General features: G+C 47.4%; 1 protein-coding gene across 1 annotated transcript; it reads right to left on the bottom strand.

Annotated features, from left to right (window-relative positions):
- Positions 1-223: 223 nt before the first annotated feature.
- On the bottom strand, positions 224-15,842 carry AARSD1 (alanyl-tRNA synthetase domain containing 1). Its single transcript, XM_004092709.3, has 12 exons — positions 15,766-15,842; positions 15,476-15,607; positions 10,847-11,006; positions 6,506-6,563; positions 6,073-6,229; positions 5,873-5,989; positions 5,513-5,643; positions 4,833-4,899; positions 4,551-4,642; positions 3,398-3,452; positions 1,495-1,589; positions 224-426 (listed from the first exon to the last, which is right to left on the bottom strand). The coding sequence occupies exons 1-12, from the start codon at positions 15,802-15,804 to the stop codon at positions 291-293; spliced, it is 1,239 nt and encodes a 412-aa protein (XP_004092757.2). The 5' UTR covers positions 15,805-15,842; the 3' UTR covers positions 224-290.
- Between the last annotated feature and the right edge of the window lie 2,144 nt (positions 15,843-17,986).

Below are 17,986 nucleotides of genomic sequence, written 5' to 3'. Positions count from 1 at the left end.
CAAAAATATGGGAGCAGTGGACTCAGCTGATCAGATGTTCATTTTTTATCCAACTGAGTGCAAAAGCACAAGGTTTGGTATAAATTAATCCACCACCTTCTAAACATTACAGTGCATGAACCAAATTAGAAAATTATCTATTTACAAACAGAAAGTAACCACACAAGCACAATGGAGTATACGGTATGAATTAGTCATATAAATACAAGTGGTAGTACAACCATTCTGAGTCAAACTATTTTATTGACCAAAAGATTCCTGTGGAAACAGGAGGTGAGTGCCCTAAGCCCTCACTCCTTAGCACTCTGCATGCTGATGTAGTCCTGGAGAAGCGCCTGCGCCTCCGTCCGCCGGCTCATCTTGGTGGCCTTGCCCTGAAAACGGCCTTTCTTCCCTGCTCCTTTGCCTTCCAGGACCTCAGCCACCCTGGGGAACAGAGGTATAGTCAGGGAGACTTTGAGGAAAAAGTCACAAAAAAAAAAAACAAGGGCAGCTCTGAGTCTTTTTCCAGGGACTGGGAGAGGGATAAGAAGAGTAGATGACTTCTAGGAATCTTTCTTAAAAACACTTGCACATAGGCTGGGCACGGTGGCTCACACCTGTAATCCCAGCACTTTGGGAGGCCAAGGCGGGTGGATCACCTGAGGTCAGGACTTCAAGACCGGCCTGACCAATAGGATGAAACCCCGTCTCTACTAAAAATACAAAAATTAGCCGTGTGTGGTGGTATGCGCCATAATCCCAGCTACTCAGGAGGCTGAGACAGGAGAATTGCTTGAACCCGGGAGGCAGAGGTTGCAGTAAGCCGAGATGGTGCCATTGCACTCCGGCCTGGGCAACAAGAGTGAAACTTTTCTCAAAAAAACACTTGCACATATGCACAAAGATATATGTACCATCATCACATAAGAGTGAATAACTGGAAACAACATCAGTGTCTATGAATTGGGCTAGATAAATTATGTTAATCTCCAGAGGGCAGGGTGCTGTAATCCCAGCACTTCGGGAGGCCAAGGTGGGCAGATCACTTGACGTCAGGAGTTCGAGACCAGCCTGGCCAACATGGTGAAACTCTATCTGTACTAAAAACACAAAAAATTGGCCGGGTATGGTGGCGTGCACCTGTAATCCCAGCTACTTGAGTGGTTAAGGCAGGAAAATTGCTTAAACCCGGGAGGTGGTGGCTGCAGTGAGCTGAATAGCCTGGGCTCTCCAGCCTGGGTGACAGACTGAGACTCCATCTCAAAAAACAAAAACAAACACATTTCATAAAAACAAAAACAAAAACATACATGTGAGATGTGAAGCCAAAAGACCTTCATCTGTCAAACTGGAAATAACGGTAGTAATAATTACCTCTGCTCAGCCCACCTCACATGCCCATGATGTGAATTAAATCAGATCGCATATGTGATGGTCCTTTGAATCAGTAAAGGAATGTATTTGTAGGATACAGGCTCTACTACATGTGCAAGAGAGTCCACATAGAATTACCTGGGCCCCAGGGTCTCCACAGACGCAGGTGGCCCTGCCAGTAAGAAGAGTCCAGCACCTTTCTCATCGCCCACGGTTAAGAACAGGAGGGTCTCCTAGGAGGTAAGACAAGGAGATAAGCCGTGATACTTAAGGAGGTAGAGTCAACCCCGCTAAACCTTGCACTCTCTTCAATGTTAAGAACAGATTATTTCCCCCTAAACCACCAAGTGATGCTCCTGATGAATGATGATACAGCCCCTCCACACTGGGCCAAGAAACTTTTTGAGAGCAACTATGGGAACTTAGGTGAAACATTAAGAAGGCAGCAGAAGACTGCTGATCCTGGCTAAGCATAAAATGCCTTTTATGGTTTCACTCTTGCAAACTTTTCCCCACCACACATCCTTTCCCGGCCACTGCCCAAACCACCAGGTTTCCCTCTGCCTGGCTGCCTCTGCCCCTTGTCTGTCTGATGACCTCTAAGCAGTCTTCAAGGGCCCCTCCCCTGAAACCTCCCTGTCCTTCAGGTAATATGCTCCTCCACCTCTAGCATTCATCACTCTATCATTCTAAATTATAAATGTCGACACACACATTTGTCTCCTAGACTAGAACATTAGCTCCTTGAGAATCAATTCTGTGTATACAGAAGAATTATGAAAAGAGACATACACAATGCTTTACCCATAGTAGGCATTCCAAAGAAGGGTTCTGGAGTAAATACAAAAGAGGTAATAGGGCATGGTGGCTCAAGCTTGCAGTCCCAACTACTCAGGAGGCTGATGTGGGAGGACTGCTTGAGCCTAGGAGTTCAAGACTGCAGTGAGCCATAATCACACCACTGTACTCCAGCCCGGGTGACAGAGCAAGACTCTGTCTCTGAAAAAAACAAACAAAAGACCTGGAAATCTCTAGGCTAGAGACCATCAGGAGTGGGAAGAATAAGTAAAGCCAGAGGAAGAGGAAAATGGACGGGGATGGCTTTCAAAGGGGCTTGCCCACTCCTGTATTTACTTTTTTTTTTTTTTTTTTTTTTTTTGAGACAGTCTGTGTTGCCCAGGCTGGAGTGCAGTGGCGCAATCTTGGCTCACTGCAACCTCAGCCTCCAGGGTTCAAGCAATTCTCCTGCCTCAACCTCCCAAGTAGCTGGGTCTACAGGCACCTGCCACCACACCCAGCAAATTTTTGTTTTGTTTTGAGACAGAATCTCACTCTGTAGCCCAAGCTAGAGTGCTGTGGCACAATCTCAGCTCACTGCAACCCCTGCCTACCGGGCTCAAGAGATTCTCATGCCTCAGCCTCCCAAGTAGCTGGGATTACAGGCGCATGCCACCACGCCTGGCTAATTTTTTGTATTTTAGTAGAGACAGGGTTTCACCATGTTGCCCAGGGTGGTCTCGAACTCCTAAGCTGAGGCAATCCACCCGCCTCGGCCTCCCAAAGTGCTGGGATTACAGGCGTGAGCCACCATGCCTGGCCTGATTTTTCTATTTTTAATAGAAATGGGGTTTCACCATGTTGGCTAGGCTGGTCTCCTGACCTTAAGTGATCCACCCACCTTGGCCTCCCAAAGTGCTGGGATTACATGCATGAGCCACCGTGACCAGCCCACTCCTATATTTCTAATACTGGATCCTCAGCACACAAACCTGAATGGCTTTGAGGAGCTAGAGCTCTGATGAAAGGAGCTCAGAAGCTAATAAATGTCACAGCCCCAGAAAGAGCAATAACATAGATCTAGCTCAACACCTAAAACAGAGCTTGGCATATAGCTAGTATTAAGAAAACAGTATTGAATGAATGGCTATTTCCTACTCCTCATGTGTTCATGTGGAGGGACTTCGGCTAAACTAGCGCGCCTCACTTATGTCTCCCTAGGTCTCTATCCAGGCTGGGGTAGAGAATCTCATGCTCCTCTTACCTCTGACCCAATCTCATTGGCAATGATATTCATGAACTCTGAATCACCCTCCTTCCTACAACAAAGGACACAGACATGAGACCCAGGTTGGAGTGGTGGCTGTGAAACTGCAGGAAGCCTGGCCCCTCCTTCTGGAGGCTGGCCTTGCTGCTATTTGTATACATAAAGTCCCATATCCCTTAGCCAAGAGAAAGTACTGGCTGAGAGCCAGCAAGCTGCCCTTCTCAGCCTCTGCAGTTTGTAATCAACCTCCAGGTTTGTTTCCATCTCCCTTAAATAGGATCCACCAGGATAAGCAGAAATCTGTTAGAAAGTAAAGGAGGAAGGGGATAGTCCTAAAGAAAGATACAGGCTGGACACGGTGGCTCACACCTGTAATCTCAGCACTTTGGGAGGCTGAGGTGGGCAGACTGCTTGAGGTCAGGAGTTCAAAATCAGCCTGGCCAACATGGGGAAACCCCAGCTCTACTAAAAATACAAAAGTTAGCCTGGTGTGGTGGCACATGCCTGTGATCCCAGCTACTCGGGAGGCTGAAGCACAAGAACCGCTTGAACCCAGGAGGCACAGGTTACAGTGAGGTGAGATCATGCCACTGCACTCCAGACACAGTAAGACTCCATCTCAAAAAACAAAAAACCAAAAAAACAAAAGATACAGAGTTACAGTAAAGATGTTAATATCAAACCCAGGAGGCCTGGTATGTAACTTTTTTTTTTTTTTTTTCTCTTTTGAGATGGGGTCTCACTGTCGGTCCAGGCCGGAGTGCTGTGGCGTGATCTCTGCTTACCACAACCTCTGCCTCCCAGGTTCAAGTGATTCTCCTGCCTCAGCCTCCCGAGTAGCTGGGACTACAGGTGCATACTACCATGCCTGGCTAATTTTTGTACTTTTAGTAGAGAAGGGGTTTCACCATGCTGGCCAGGCTGGTTTCAAACTCCTGACCTTGTGATCCACCCACCTCAGCCTCCCAAAGTGCTGGGATTACAGGAGTGAGCCACTGCGCCCGGCCAGTAACATATTTCTTAGGATCTACTCAACCTTGAGAATACCAGTGAACAATCCACCTCCCACTGTAGATTGCATATAGAGAAGACACTGAGCCCTAAGCCCAACACAGCTCCCCTTCCTTGTGTCCAGCTCCTAATTTCTCACCTGTGTAATACGACCACACCTCCCCAGTCTGGACTGTTCCTGAGGCTATGGGCAATGTGCACAGCCAGGTCTCTGAGCAGATTCAGGTTATTCTGAAATGGATATGGTAACTCAGTAGATAAATGGAAAGGATAACAATAGAGAGTATCAGTTTCCCTCCACCTCATTCTCCCCTTACTCCTACTTTGACAAACTACACATCTGCTTAGGCAGAAGACCAAGTCTGCAGAGCCTATTTTAGGCAGGGCCTGTGCCCTCTCTACCCTCCATGGAATAAATCACCTTCTGCAGGATCTTGGTGGAGTTCTGGAGCTTTTTCACTGCTTCCACATGATCCTCTGCTCCACACCTGAAAGAGAAAGGTCAGTGGAGACCTGTGCAGCTTCCCAGTCGTTTCTGATGTTGGGGACATAAATCAATAATTTCCTTCTTGCTATGGTGCCTCCCTGCAGTCAGAGACCAGGAGATATTCTAAGAGGTCTCTTAGGCAACTGGGAGAAAACACACAAAGGAATTAACCACTTTTCGTGGTTCTGATTTACTATCCAAAGCACTTGATTTTTTTTTTTTTTTTTTTTGAGACAGAGTCTTGCCCTATCGCCCAGGCTGGAGTGCATTGGCACGATCTTGGCTTACTGCAAGCTCCGCCTCCCGGGTTCACGCCATTCTCCTGCCTCAGCCTCCCGAGTAGCTGGGACTACAGGCACCCGCCACCACGCCTGGCCAATTTCTTTTTGTATTTTTAGTACAGACGGGGTTTCACGGTGTTAGCCAGAAGGTCTTGATCTCCTGACCTCGTGATCCGACCGCCTCGGCCTCCCAAAGTTCTGGGATTACAGATATGAGCCACCACGCCTGGCCGCACTTTATCATTTATGATTGCATCTTATCTCCCAGAGGTAAGAGATTATGTTGAAAATCTCAGAAATGGGAGGTAATTGAAGGTACTGAAACAGGCATACTTAAGCAGAGCAGTCAGTGCTTTTTCAGTTCCATGACTTCTCTCCATCCACTTCAGCACCCGGTTCCCAGCCAGAAATATCAGGTTGGTTTTGTTCTTCTTCCCCTTCTCAGTGCCCAGAATCTTAATGACCTACATGAGGCAAGGGGGTAACACACACACACGTGTGCGCATGCATAAACCACAGCGAATCCTGGAACCTGAAGGCAGGAGAAACCTATCTCTTCCTCACCTCTGAAACAGTGAAGGGGAGATTTCACTTAGGACTCCTCAATTATCCCCCTCTCCCACTCCCAGCCCCATGTGACCCCCTCTCCCCCAATCCCTCTTCTCAGCCACTCCACAGCCATTCCTCACTTACCTGAAGGTCACTGAGATTGCTCACATGGGTCCCACAGCACATGTTGGAATCAACGCCCTCGATGCTAACAACCCGAATGGGCCCAGCATGATCATCCGGCAAACCCCGGCCTCTCACCTGGACTCAAGGAGAGGGGAGGGACTGTCTGAATCTGATGAGGAATCATTCTGCAGAAACCATCCCTCTGGCTCTACCCTTACCTGCTCCACCTCAGGATCATCCAGGCTCAGTTCTCGGACATTCACAGGCAGCCGATCTCTGATTTTTTCATTAACGTTCTGCTCAATGGCAGCTACTTGCTCTGCAGTCATAGAGGGGGTGTCCAGCTCAATCGCACTCTGAAATCTCCCTAACTCCCTATCAGAAGTAGAGTGGCCACAGATAACATATCTTACTGAACAAGAAAAAGCTGAAAGCTTTTCCTCTAAAAACTAGAAAAAACATACCCTCTCACCCCTTTTTTTTTTTTTTTTTTTTTTTGAGACAGGCTCGCTGTCACCCATGCGGCCATTTGGTGGCAATCACAGCTCACCACAGCCTTAATCTCCCCAGCTCAAGCAATTCTCCCACCTCCGCCTCCCTCCCAGAGCCGGGATGGGCCTGCCTACAGTTAGTCTTATGCCTCCCACTCACCATGATGTTGTCTTCAGCTTAAATAGATGGTCAGCAACTGCCGTGATGAGATGCTGCCCTAAGCAAAGAGAGCAAGAGACAGGAGAAAAGTGAGAAGCCTACATACTCCCACAATGATAAAATAAGAGCTACAATGATAAAAGCACAGAAATTCTCCTTGCTGAAGACCTGCTAAGCACTGGGTAATACACTTTAGATACTTTATTGAAAATCACAATGAGAATTCTGCAAGAGGCCTTATGATACCATTTCACAGATGAGGAAACTGAAGCCTAGAGAGATCAAATAACTTGCCATGGCAATGTAACTTATGAGGGACTGGACTTGAACTTAAGTTCCTTCTTTTTTTTTTTTGAGACAGTCTCATTCTGTTGCCCAGGCTGGAGTGCAGGGGCTCACTGCAGCCTCCGCCTCCCAGGATCAAGTGATTCTCGTGCCTCAGCCTCCTGAATAGCTGGGATTATAGACATGCATCACCGTGCCCAGCTAATCTTTCTACTTTTGGTAGAAACGGGGTTTCACCACATTGGCCAGGCTGGTCTTGAACTCTTGACCTCAAGTGATCCACCCGCCTTGGCCTCCCACAGTGCTGGGATTACAGGTGTGAGCCACTGTGCTTGGTGAACTTAAGTTCCAATATGCAGCATTCATCCGTTCAACAAGTATTTATTGAGTACCTACCACATGCAAGGCACAGGGCCGGACATAAGACATACAGCAGCATCCCTGATTGACAAGAGTGATGATGAGGAGAAAGAAGAGGAAGAGGAGGAAGAAAAGGAGAAACAGGAGGAACTGACCATCAAGGAAGAGGGAAAAAGACAGCCAAAGGCCTTAAGGAAGAAAGAAGTAGCGTATGTCAAAGGAATCCAGAGATGACAAGCATGGCCAGGATGCAGCCAGCAAGAGGTGAAGGGGCACCAGATGAGGCTACAGCAGTAGACAAGAGCCACCCAGACACAGCTTGTATGCCATGGTAAAAAGTTTGGCTTTACACGAAGACCTACAGGAAGCCTCTGAAGAGCTTTAAGCAGAGGAGTGACATAATATTTTCATTTTTAAAATTTTATTTCAGTAGGGCACACTGGCTCACTCCTGTAATCCCAGCACTTTGAGAGGCCAAGGCAGGGGATCACGAGGTCAAGAGTTTGAGACCAGCCTGAAACAACGTGGTGAAACCTCACCTCTACTAAAAATACAAAAATTAGCTGGGCCGGGCGCAATGGCTCACACTTGTAATCCCAGCACTTTGGGAGGCCGAGGCGGGCGGATCACGAGGTCAGGAGATCGAGACCACGGTGAAACCCCGTCTCTAATAAAAATACAAAAAATTAGCCGGGCGTCTGGTGGCGGGCGCCTGTAGTCCCAGCTACTCAGAGAGGCTGAGGCAGGAGAATGGCATGAACCCAGGAGGCGGAGCTTGCAGTGAGTCGAGATTGCGCCACTGCACTCCAGCCTGGGCGACAGAACGAGACTCCATCTCAAAAAAAAAAAAAAAAAAAAAAAAATTAGCCCGGCGTGGTGGCACGCACCTGTAATCCCAGCTACTCAGGAGGCTGAGTTACTTGAATCCCAAGGGTGGAGGTTGCAGTGAGCCAAGATTGCACCACAGCATTCCAGCCTGGGCAACAAAGCGAGACTGTCTCAAAAAAAAATAAAAATAAAAAATAAAATTTATTTCATTTTACATATTTATTTTTATTTATTTTTGTTCTTTTTTTTTTTTTTTTTTTTTTGAGATGGAGTATTGCTCTGTCACCCAGGCTGGAGTGCAGTGGCACAATCTCGGCTCACTGCAACCTCTGCCTCTCGGGTTCAAGTGATTCCCCCGCCTCAGCCTCCCAAGTAGCCGGGATTACAGGTGCACGCCACCATGCCTGGCTAATTTTTGTACTTTTAGTAGAGTCAGGGTTTCACCATGTTGACCAGGTTGGTCTCAAACTCCTGACCTCAGGTGATCTGCCCACCTCAGCTTCCCAAAGTGCTGGGATTACAGGCATGAGCCACTGCGCTCAGTCTGTTTTTATTTTTCTTGTTTACATTTCCACTTTAAGTTATATTTATTTATGCCGAGTGCGGTGGCTCAAGCCTGTAATCCTAGCACTTTGGGAGGCCGAGGCGAGCAGTTCACAAGGTCAGGAGTTCAAGACCAGCCTGGCCAACATGATGAACCCCCATCTCTACTAAAAATACAAAAATTAGCCGGACGTGGTGGTGCATGCCTGTAATCCCAGCTACTCAGGAGGCTGAGGCAGGAGAATCACTTGAACCCAGGAGGCAGAGGTTGCAGTGAGCCAAGACTGCACCACTGCACTCCAGCCTGGGCAACAGAGCAAGACTTTGTCTCAAAAAAAAAAAAAAAAAAAAAAAGTTATATTTACTTTTTTGAGATGGAGTCTTGCTCTGTTGCCCAGGCTGGCATGCAGTGGTGCCATCTCAGCTCACTGCCACCTCTGGCTCCCAGGTTTAAGCAATTCTGCCTCAGCCTCCTGAGTGGCTGGGACTACAGGCATGCACCACCACGCCCAGCTAATTTTTGTATTTTTAGTAGAGACAGGGTTTCACAATGTTGGCCAGGCTGGTCTCGAACTCCTGGCCTCAAATGCCTGACCTCATGATCTATCTGACTTGGCCTCCCAAAATGCTGGGATTACAGGCGTGAGCCACCATGCGCAGCCTATATTTATTTTCTGAGATAGGGTCTCACTATCTTGCTCAGGCTGGTATGGAATTCCTAGCCTCAAGCGATCTTCGCGTGTCAGCCTCCCAAAGTGTTAGGACTATAGCAGCGAGCCACAGTGCCCAGCCATTTTTCCTTTTTTTTTTTTTTTTTTGAGATGGAGTCTCACTCTGTCGCAAGACTGGAGTGCAGTGGCACAATCTCGGCTCACTGCAACCTCCACCTCCCAGGTTCAAGCGATTCTCCTGCCTCAGCCTCCTGAGCAGCTAGGACTACAGGCGCGCACCACCTAATTTTTGTATTTTTAGTAGAGACAGGGTTTCATCATGTTGGCCAGGATGGTCTTGATCTCTTAACTTCATGATCTGCCCGCCTTGGCCTCCCAAAGTGCTGGGATTATAGGCATGAGCCACCGCACCTGGCCGCCATATTTTCATTTTTAAGATTGTTCAGCTGCGCGCAGTAGCTCCCGCCTGTAATCCCAGCACATTGAGAAGCCGAGGCGGGCAGATCACGAGGTCTGGAGTTCCAAGACCAGCCTGGCCAACATGGTGAAACCCCATCTCTACTAAAAATACAAAAATTAGCCGGGCATGGTGGCACGCACCTGTAATCCCAGCTACTCAGGAGGCCGAGGCAAGAGACCACTTGAACCCGGGAGGTGAGGTTGCAGTGAGCTGAGATCGTGCCATTGCACTCCAGCCTGGACAGAGTGAGACTCCCAACTCAAAAAAAAAAAAAGACTGTTCTGGTGCTATGTGGATAATGGGCTACAGAGGAGCCGGATGAATGTGGGGCAATCAATTAGGAAACTGTTAGAGAGGTCCAGGGGGAAGACGGTTACGAGCTGGGACTAGGATGACAGTGACTGTGGAAAGAAGTGGACAGACATTTAGAAAACAAACCAACAGGCCGAGCGGGGTGGCTCATGCCTGTAATCCCAGCACTTTGGGAGGCCAAGGTGGGCAGATTATCTGAGGTCAGGAGTTCGAGACCAGCCTGACCAACATGGTGAAACACCGTCTCTATTAAAAATACAAAATTAGCCAGGCATGGTGGTGGGTGCCTATAATCCCAGCTACTCGGGAGGCTGAGGCAGGAGGATCGCTTGAACCCGGGAGGCAGAGGTTGCAGTGAGCTGAGCGCCACTGCACTCCAGCCTGGGCAACAGAGCGAAACTCTGTGTCCAAAAAAAAAAAAAAAAAAAAAAGAAAAGAAACCAACAGGACTCAGTGATTGGCTGGCTGTCTATGCCTGAAGAGGTATCTGGAATAACTTCCAGAACTTGAGTGACTAGGTGTATGCTGATGCCCTGCTATGAACACACAGGATGCTAATGAAAGACCAGGAGGGAGGGGAAGGCTTTTTGTTTCATTTTGGACATTTTGAGTTTGAAAAGGCTGTGAGACATCCAGCTGGAGATATCGAGTGGGAAGCTGATAATACCTAAATCCAGCAGTTATTCTAATACTTTTTTTACTTCAATTGTTCATGTTGCTGTTATAACATTTAGGATATCCTTCCCGAATTACAGCTGATTCTGAATAGTCTGTCTCTTCCAAAAGGTTAACTCCTAGAGAACCCAAACTATATCTCAGTCATCACAGCATCCCCATACATGGCAACTACTCCGGTGTTATGTCCCCCAACCCAGCCTTTACCTGAATGCTGCTGCATGTGGTCAAACCTCCGCTCCCAATCTACCTGGACCAGAACCTGGCTTCCTGGATCCAGGGGGGTCTGTGTGAAATGATCAGCCTGTTCCCCGTGACGAGTCACTCTCAGCACAGAGATGTCATTGATTGTACCACGGTCATCAGGCTGGTGGAAATAAGTAAATGTAATCAATGGCAAGGCAGGGCTCACCCTAACTTCTAGGTACAAAGACCCTCTAGGGTGAGAGACCCAGAATTTGGGCTCCCTAAGGGAGAGGGAGAAAGCAATGCCAAGTGAAATGAGTCCACTTTGTTCCATGAGAGGATTCTCAGTCCTTTTCATTCTAAACACCTATGTGTTGTGATCTTCAGAATAACAGAATTAAAGAGATTGTAACTGTCAGGCCCCTGAGCCCAAGCCAAGCCATTGCATCCCCTGTGACTTGTACGTATACATCCAGATGGCCTGAAGTAACTGAAGATCCACAAAAGTAAAAATAGCCTTAACCAATGACATTCCACCATTGTGATTTGTTTCTGCCCCACCCTAACTGATCAATGTACTTTGTAATCTCCCCCACCCTTAAGAAGGTTCTTTGTAATTCTCCCTACCCCTGAGAATGTACTTTGCGAGATCCACCCCTGCCCCCAAAACATTGCTCCAACTCCACCGCCTATCCCAAAACCTATAAGAACTAATGATAATCCTCCACCCTTTGCTGACCCTCTTTTCGGACTCAATCCGCTTGCACCCTGGTGAAATAAACAGCCATGTTGCTCACACAAAGCCTGTTTGGTGGTCTCTTTGCACGGATGCGCGTGAAAGTAACTACAGCAACAAAATTTTAGTAAAACCCGAAGAACCTTAATCCTCAACACTCCTTGCCTTAGTCTAGATTCTTTAGCAGTCTCTAAAATGATCTGATTTTTCCTCCCTCCCTCCACTCCATCCTCTTGCAGTGCTACTAGAATTAGATTCAAAAATGTTCATTTAGGGCCTGGTAGCTTATTCCTGTAATCCCACCACTTTGGGAGGCCAAGGCAAGAGGATTGCTTGAGATCAGACTGGACAACACAGTGAGACCCCACCTCTATGAAAAATAAAAAATTAGCTGGCCATGATACTCCCTGCTACTTGGGAGGCTGAGGTGGGAGAATCACTTGAGCCCAAAAGGTTGAGGCTGCAGTGTGCTATGATTGTGCCACTGCACTCCAGCCTGGGTGACAGAGTGAGACATTGTCTTATTTAAAAAAAAAAAAAAAGGGGGCCAGGTGCAGTGGCTGACACCTGTAATCCCAGCACTTCGGAAGGCCGAAGCGGGCGGATCACAAGGTCAGGAGATCAAGACCATCCTGGCCAACATGGTGAAACCCCGTCTCTACTAAAATACAAAAAATTAATTGGGCATGGTGGTGCACACCTGTAGTCCCAGCTACTCGGGAGACTGAGGCAGGGCAATTGCTTGAATCTGGCAGACAGAGACTGCAGTGAGCCGAGATCACGCCGCTGCGCTCCAGCCTGGCAACAGAGCAAGACACCATCTTAAAAAAAAAAAGTTCATTCATTTTAAAAAGTTTCAAGTGCCAACGCTTACAAAAGACTGTGCCAGCCCAAGAATACAATGTAAACAAGATATGGTGCCTCATGGAACTTAAGAGTCTAGAGAACAGAGGCTGGAAAACAGACAATTGCAATATGACCTATAACATGCCATAATATGAAAAAGTATATGATGCTAGAGAACCTCAAAGGAAAGAGACCTAACAGTCTTGGGGAATCGAAAAAGACTTCCTGAAAGAAATGGTTGTGGGGAAAAGAAAGAGAGATCATATTGTTACTGTGACTGTGTAGAAAGAAGTAGACATAGGAGACTCCATTTTGTTCTGTACTAAGAAAAATTCTTCTGCCTTGAGATGCTGTTAATCTATAACCTTACCCCCAACCCCGTGCTCTCTGAAACATGTGCTGTGTCAACTCAGGGTTAAATGGATTAAGGGCTGTGCAAGATGTGCTTTGTTGTTGTTGTTTTTTTTTTTTTTTTTTTTTGCATCTCGCTCTGTCACCCACACTGGAGTGCAGTGGCGCGATCTCGGCTCACTGCAAGCTCCGCCTCCTGGGTTCACGCCATTCTCCTGCCTCAGCCTCCCGAGTAGATGGGATTACAGGCGCCTGCCACCACGCCCGGCTAATTTTTTGTATTTTTAGTAGAGACGGGGTTTCACCGTGTTAGCCAGGATGGTCTCGATCTCCTGACCTCGTAATCTGCCCGCCTCGGCCTCCCAAAGTGCTGGGATTACAGGCGTGAGCCACTGCGCCCGGCCTAGATGTGCTTTGTTAAACAGATGCTTGAAGGCAGCATGCTCGTTAAGAGTCATCGCCACTCCCTAATCTCAAGTACCCAGGGACACAAAAACTGCCGAAGGCCGCAGGGCCCTCTGCCTAGGAAAGCCAGGTATTGTCCAAGGTTTCTCCCCATGTGATAGTCTGAAATATGGCCTCGTGGGAAAGGAAAGACCTGACTGTCCCCCAGCCCGACACCCGTAAAGGGTCTGTGCTGAGTAGGATTAGTGTAAGAGGAAGGAATGCCTCTTTGCAGTTGAGACAAGAGGAAGGCATCTGTCTCCTGCCCGTCCCTGGGCAATGGAATGTCTCAGTATAAAAACCGATTGTACGTTCCATCTACTGAGATAGGGGAAAACCTCCTTAGGGCTGGAGGTGGGACATGCGGGCAACAATACTGCTCTGTAAGGCATTGAGATGTTTATGTGTATGCATATCCAAAGCACAGCACTTAATTCTTTACCTTCTCTATGATGCAGAGACCTTTGTTCACGTGTTTATGTGCTGACCTTCTCCCCACTATTACCCTATGACCCTGACACATCCCCCTCTCTGAGAAACACCCAAGAATGATCAATAAATACTAAGTGAACTCAGAGGCCCGCGGGATCCTCCATATGCTGAACGCTGGTCCCTTGGGCCCCTTTATTTCTCTTTACTTTGTCTCTGTGTCTTTTTCTTTTCCAAGTCTCTCGTTCCACCTAACGAGAAACACAGGTGTGGAGGGGCAACCCACTCCTTCAATGCTGTCTAAAATGAGATCTTCTATGTATACTTGAGGTCACAGGTTTTCCTTCAGCAGATCAGGGAAATCTTCACATTGGGAAAATCACCATAATAATAACTGATATGAAATTGGAACTTTCTCAGTACCAAGTCTACTGAACATGTTCTCTCATGTCACTTATTTGCTTAAGAACCTGAGTGGAGGCCAGGGCAGTGCCTCACACCTGTAGGCCCAGCACTTTGGGAGGCCAAGGTGGGAGGACTGTTTGAGGCCAGGAGTTCAAGATCAGCCTGGGCAATAAAGTGAGACCTCATCTCTACAAAAAGGCAGCCAAGCATGTTGGTTGTGCACCTGTAGTCCCCACTACTGGAGAGGCTAAAACAGGAGGATTGCTTAAGCTTGGGAGTTCGAGGCTGCAGTGAGCTAGGTCAGGCCACTGCACTCCAGCCTGGGTGACATAGCAAGATCTTGTCTCTTAAAAATAAAAAAGAAAGAAAATAACCTGCATAGTTCACTGCAGATTCCTGACTGAAGGCCACACACCTTAATACACCTTTTTTTTTTCTTTTGAGACGGAGTCTTGCTCTGTCCCCCACGCTGAAGTGCAGTGGCACAATCTTGGCTCACTGCAACTTCAGCCTCCCGGTTCAAGTGATTCTCCTGCCTTGGCCTCCCGAGTAGCTGGGACTACAGGCGCCTGCCAGTATGCCTGGTTAATTTTTATATTTTTAGTAGAGACAAGGTTTCATCATGTTGGTCAGGCTACTCAGGAGGCTGAGGCAGGAGAATCACTTGAATCCAGGAGGCAGAGGTTGCAGTGAGCTGAGATTGTGCCACCGCACTTCAGCCTGATGACAGCGCAAGATTCCATCTCAAAAAAAAAAAGAAAGAAAAGAAAAGAAACAAAAGCCTTTCTCATAATGCCCACCTTTGATGTTATTATCCTCCTCTTCCATCTTCACAATGTACCTCACTTGCACTCATGTTGTACCTAGTCCTCATCACAGCACTGATAAGTATGCTCTCTGCTGTACTACTGTAACCCGTCTATCTCACCTGAACTCCTTCAGGAACATCTTTTTCAGTCCCTAACACCCGAAGCTAATTCCTTCCTTGGGGCCTTTGCACCCGCTATTCTATCTGCCTGAATACTCCCTCTGCCCCCCAGCACCACTAGATAATTGCAAAGACTCGCCCCCTCACTTCGTTTAGGTCTCTACTGAAATAACTTACCCTTCATCTAGACAAGCATCCCATCACTCTCTTTCCCTTTACTTGGTTTTTGTTTATTACTTATTATACCTAGGACACACAGTTGTCTTCAATAAACATTCCACGTATATAAAGGCACTGTGTTGTTCACTGGTTATCCTTACAGCCTGGAATATCTAGCATATGTTATGTCTAGATAAGCATTTGCTAATAAATATTTATTAAATGAATAACAAAATGAATTAAACTAAGGCTCATCTGAATTCATTATGGCTGAGAAAAAAAGGGCAGGAGAGCATTTTCTGCTTGAGCACAAAGAACTTGGGGGCTTCTTGGGAAGAGATCATTTTGGTACCTGTCCCCCGCCCTCAGGGAAAAGCAATGTGTCTTCCAGCACTACTTGGAAACCGCTCAGCACTTCTTTCTTGCCGTTGCTCCCTTCAGTCTGCAGCTCCGCGGGACGGCAGGAGACCACGGTGGTGGTGAACTGAACAGAGAGGAATGAGAGAATAAGCCCCGACCCCAGGCCTAGCCCTCTCCACACCAGGACAGAATCCCATGTTGGCACACCCTACAGTGGCGCCCTCTTCCCCAAACCGCCTTGCCGGCCCGGCAGTCTCAAGTGCCTCACCCGTGACGCCGTACCTCTCGCGCATAGCTGTCACGCTGACACCAGAACGCCATACCTGCAGACGTGTGGGGAGGCGCACGCGCAGAGAAGCCTGGGAGCGAACGGAGAGCGACGTGGGACAAACGTCATTAAGGGCGCGTGTCTGCGCAGAAGCAGGAGGGTGAGGAATGGAATGCGGTTTGGATAAGTTTACTGAAAACGCGAATTGCATATTTGCTGGGTTGTTTAACGACTGTTCTAAGGCTTTACAAAGGACAAGACCAGAAAGAAAGAAACAAACAAACAAAAACAAAAAAACGCGACCTGAACAAGGCACGTGGTTTAGTGAGCCCCTTGGGGCCCCAGGGATGTAAGTATTCTGGCTGCGGAATCCCAGCTGCATAGAGGCGGGGACGGGACTGGCATGGTTACTGAGCAGCACTGCCCAGTAGAAATAGAAAGCAAGGGGCTGGGGGAGGTGGCTCACGCCTGTAATCCCAGCATTTTGGGAGGTCGAGGCGGGTGGATCACCTCAGGCCAGGAGTTCGAGACCAGCCTGGCCAACATAGTGAAATTCTGTCTCTACTAAAAATACAAAAATTAGCCGGGCGTGGTGGCGGGCGCCTGTAATCCCAGCCACGCGGTAGGCTGAGGCAGGAGAATCGCTGGAACCCGGGAGGCAGGGTTGCAGTGAGCAGAGATTGCACCACTGCACTCCAGCCTGGGCGACAGTGCGAGACTCCGTCTCAAAAAAAAAAAAAAAAAAGAGTAAACAATTTGGCCAGCGTGGCCAACATGGTGAAACCCTGTTTCTACTAAAAATACAAAAACATTAGCCAGGCGTGGTGGCACACGCCTATATAATCCCAGCTACTCGGGAGGCTGAGGCAGGAGAATCACTTTAACCCGAGAGGAGGAGGTTGCAGTGAGCCGAAATCGCACCACTGCACTCCACCCTGGGTAACCCAGCGAGACTCCGTCTGAAGAAAATAAAATAAAATAAAACAAAATAAAATTTAAAAAAATAGTTTGGGCCGGACACAGTGGCTCACATCTGTTATCCCAGCAGTTTGGGAGGCCGAGGTGCCTGGATCAGTTGAGGCCAGAAGTTCGATACCAGCCTGGCCAACATGGCAAAAACCTGTGTCTACTAAAAACACAAAAATTAGCTTGGTGTGGTGGCGGGCACCTGTAATCCCAGTTTCTAAGGAGGCTGAAACAGGAGAATCGCTTGAACCTGGGAGGCGGAGGTTGCCGTGGGCTGAGATCGCGATACCGCACTCCAGCCTGGCTGACAAAGCGAGACTCCGTCTCAAAAAAAAAAAAAAAAAAAAAAAAGCAAATTAAACCAGGTACTAATTTTTACCTTGTCAAATATCTGAAACGTTTTCGAGAATGGAACACTCATTGTTCATAGGAGTGAGAATTGGTACAACTTCATCAAGAAGCAACTTGGTAACAGCTATCAAAATGTTTAAATGTATTTTATCTACTCTTTGACCTAGCAATTCTACTTCTAGAAATGTACCCTACAAATATTCTGGCAAAAATATGTACATATCCACATTTTTAAATGTTGATTGCAATATTGTTTGCAAATGGTAAAAGACGGCCGGTGGTGGTGGCTCCTGCCTATAATCTCGGCACCTTGGGAGGCCGAGGCAGGTGGATCACCTGAGGTCAGAAGTTCTAGACCAGCCTGGCCAACATGGTAAAACCCTGTCTCTACTGAAAATACAAAAATTAGCTGGGCGTGGTGGCAGGCGCCTGTAATCCCAGCTACTAGGGGGGCCGAGGCAGGAAAATCGCTTGAACCCGGGATGTGGAGGTTGCAGTGAGCTGAGACCGCGCCAGCCTGGGGGACAAGAGCGAGACTTCGTCTCAAAAAAAAAAAAGAAAATGGTAAAAGACTAACGACCTGCATGTCCCTCAATAAAGAACCTATGAAATTATGAAAAATACATAATATGTATTATGTACAAAAATACATTCAATGGAATACCATATAGCCATGAAAAAAATGAGTTAGATCTATATGTTCTGACTTGTAAAGATCTCCAATATATATTAAATGAAAAAGGGCACAATGCAAGATGCGGATGGTATGATTCCAGCTGTGTACACACACAGACACACACATCACATTTGCTAATTATGATTGTTTTAATAATATATTGCATATAAGTAATATATGTTTATGTCCCATGTTATATATTGTTTTGTATGTTATATAATTACACCTTAGAACTACATAGT

The sequence above is a fragment of the Nomascus leucogenys genome, unplaced genomic scaffold (genome assembly GCF_006542625.1).
Source record: "Nomascus leucogenys isolate Asia unplaced genomic scaffold, Asia_NLE_v1 Super-Scaffold_285, whole genome shotgun sequence".
Taxonomy (NCBI): Eukaryota; Metazoa; Chordata; class Mammalia; order Primates; family Hylobatidae; genus Nomascus; species Nomascus leucogenys.
This window is presented reverse-complemented; position numbering and strand designations above follow the sequence as displayed.

Coding starts and splice junctions, on each gene's coding strand:
- AARSD1 (XM_004092709.3), bottom strand. CDS start 15,804: ATGGCGTTCTGGTGTCAGCGTGACAGCTATGCGCGAGAG. Junction 11,007..15,475: donor TCCCTGAGGGCGGGGGACAG/GTACCAAAATGA, acceptor TATTTCCACCAG/CCTGATGACCGTGGTACAAT. Junction 4,643..4,832: donor CCACCAAGATCCTGCAGAAG/GTGATTTATTCC, acceptor TATCCATTTCAG/AATAACCTGAATCTGCTCAG.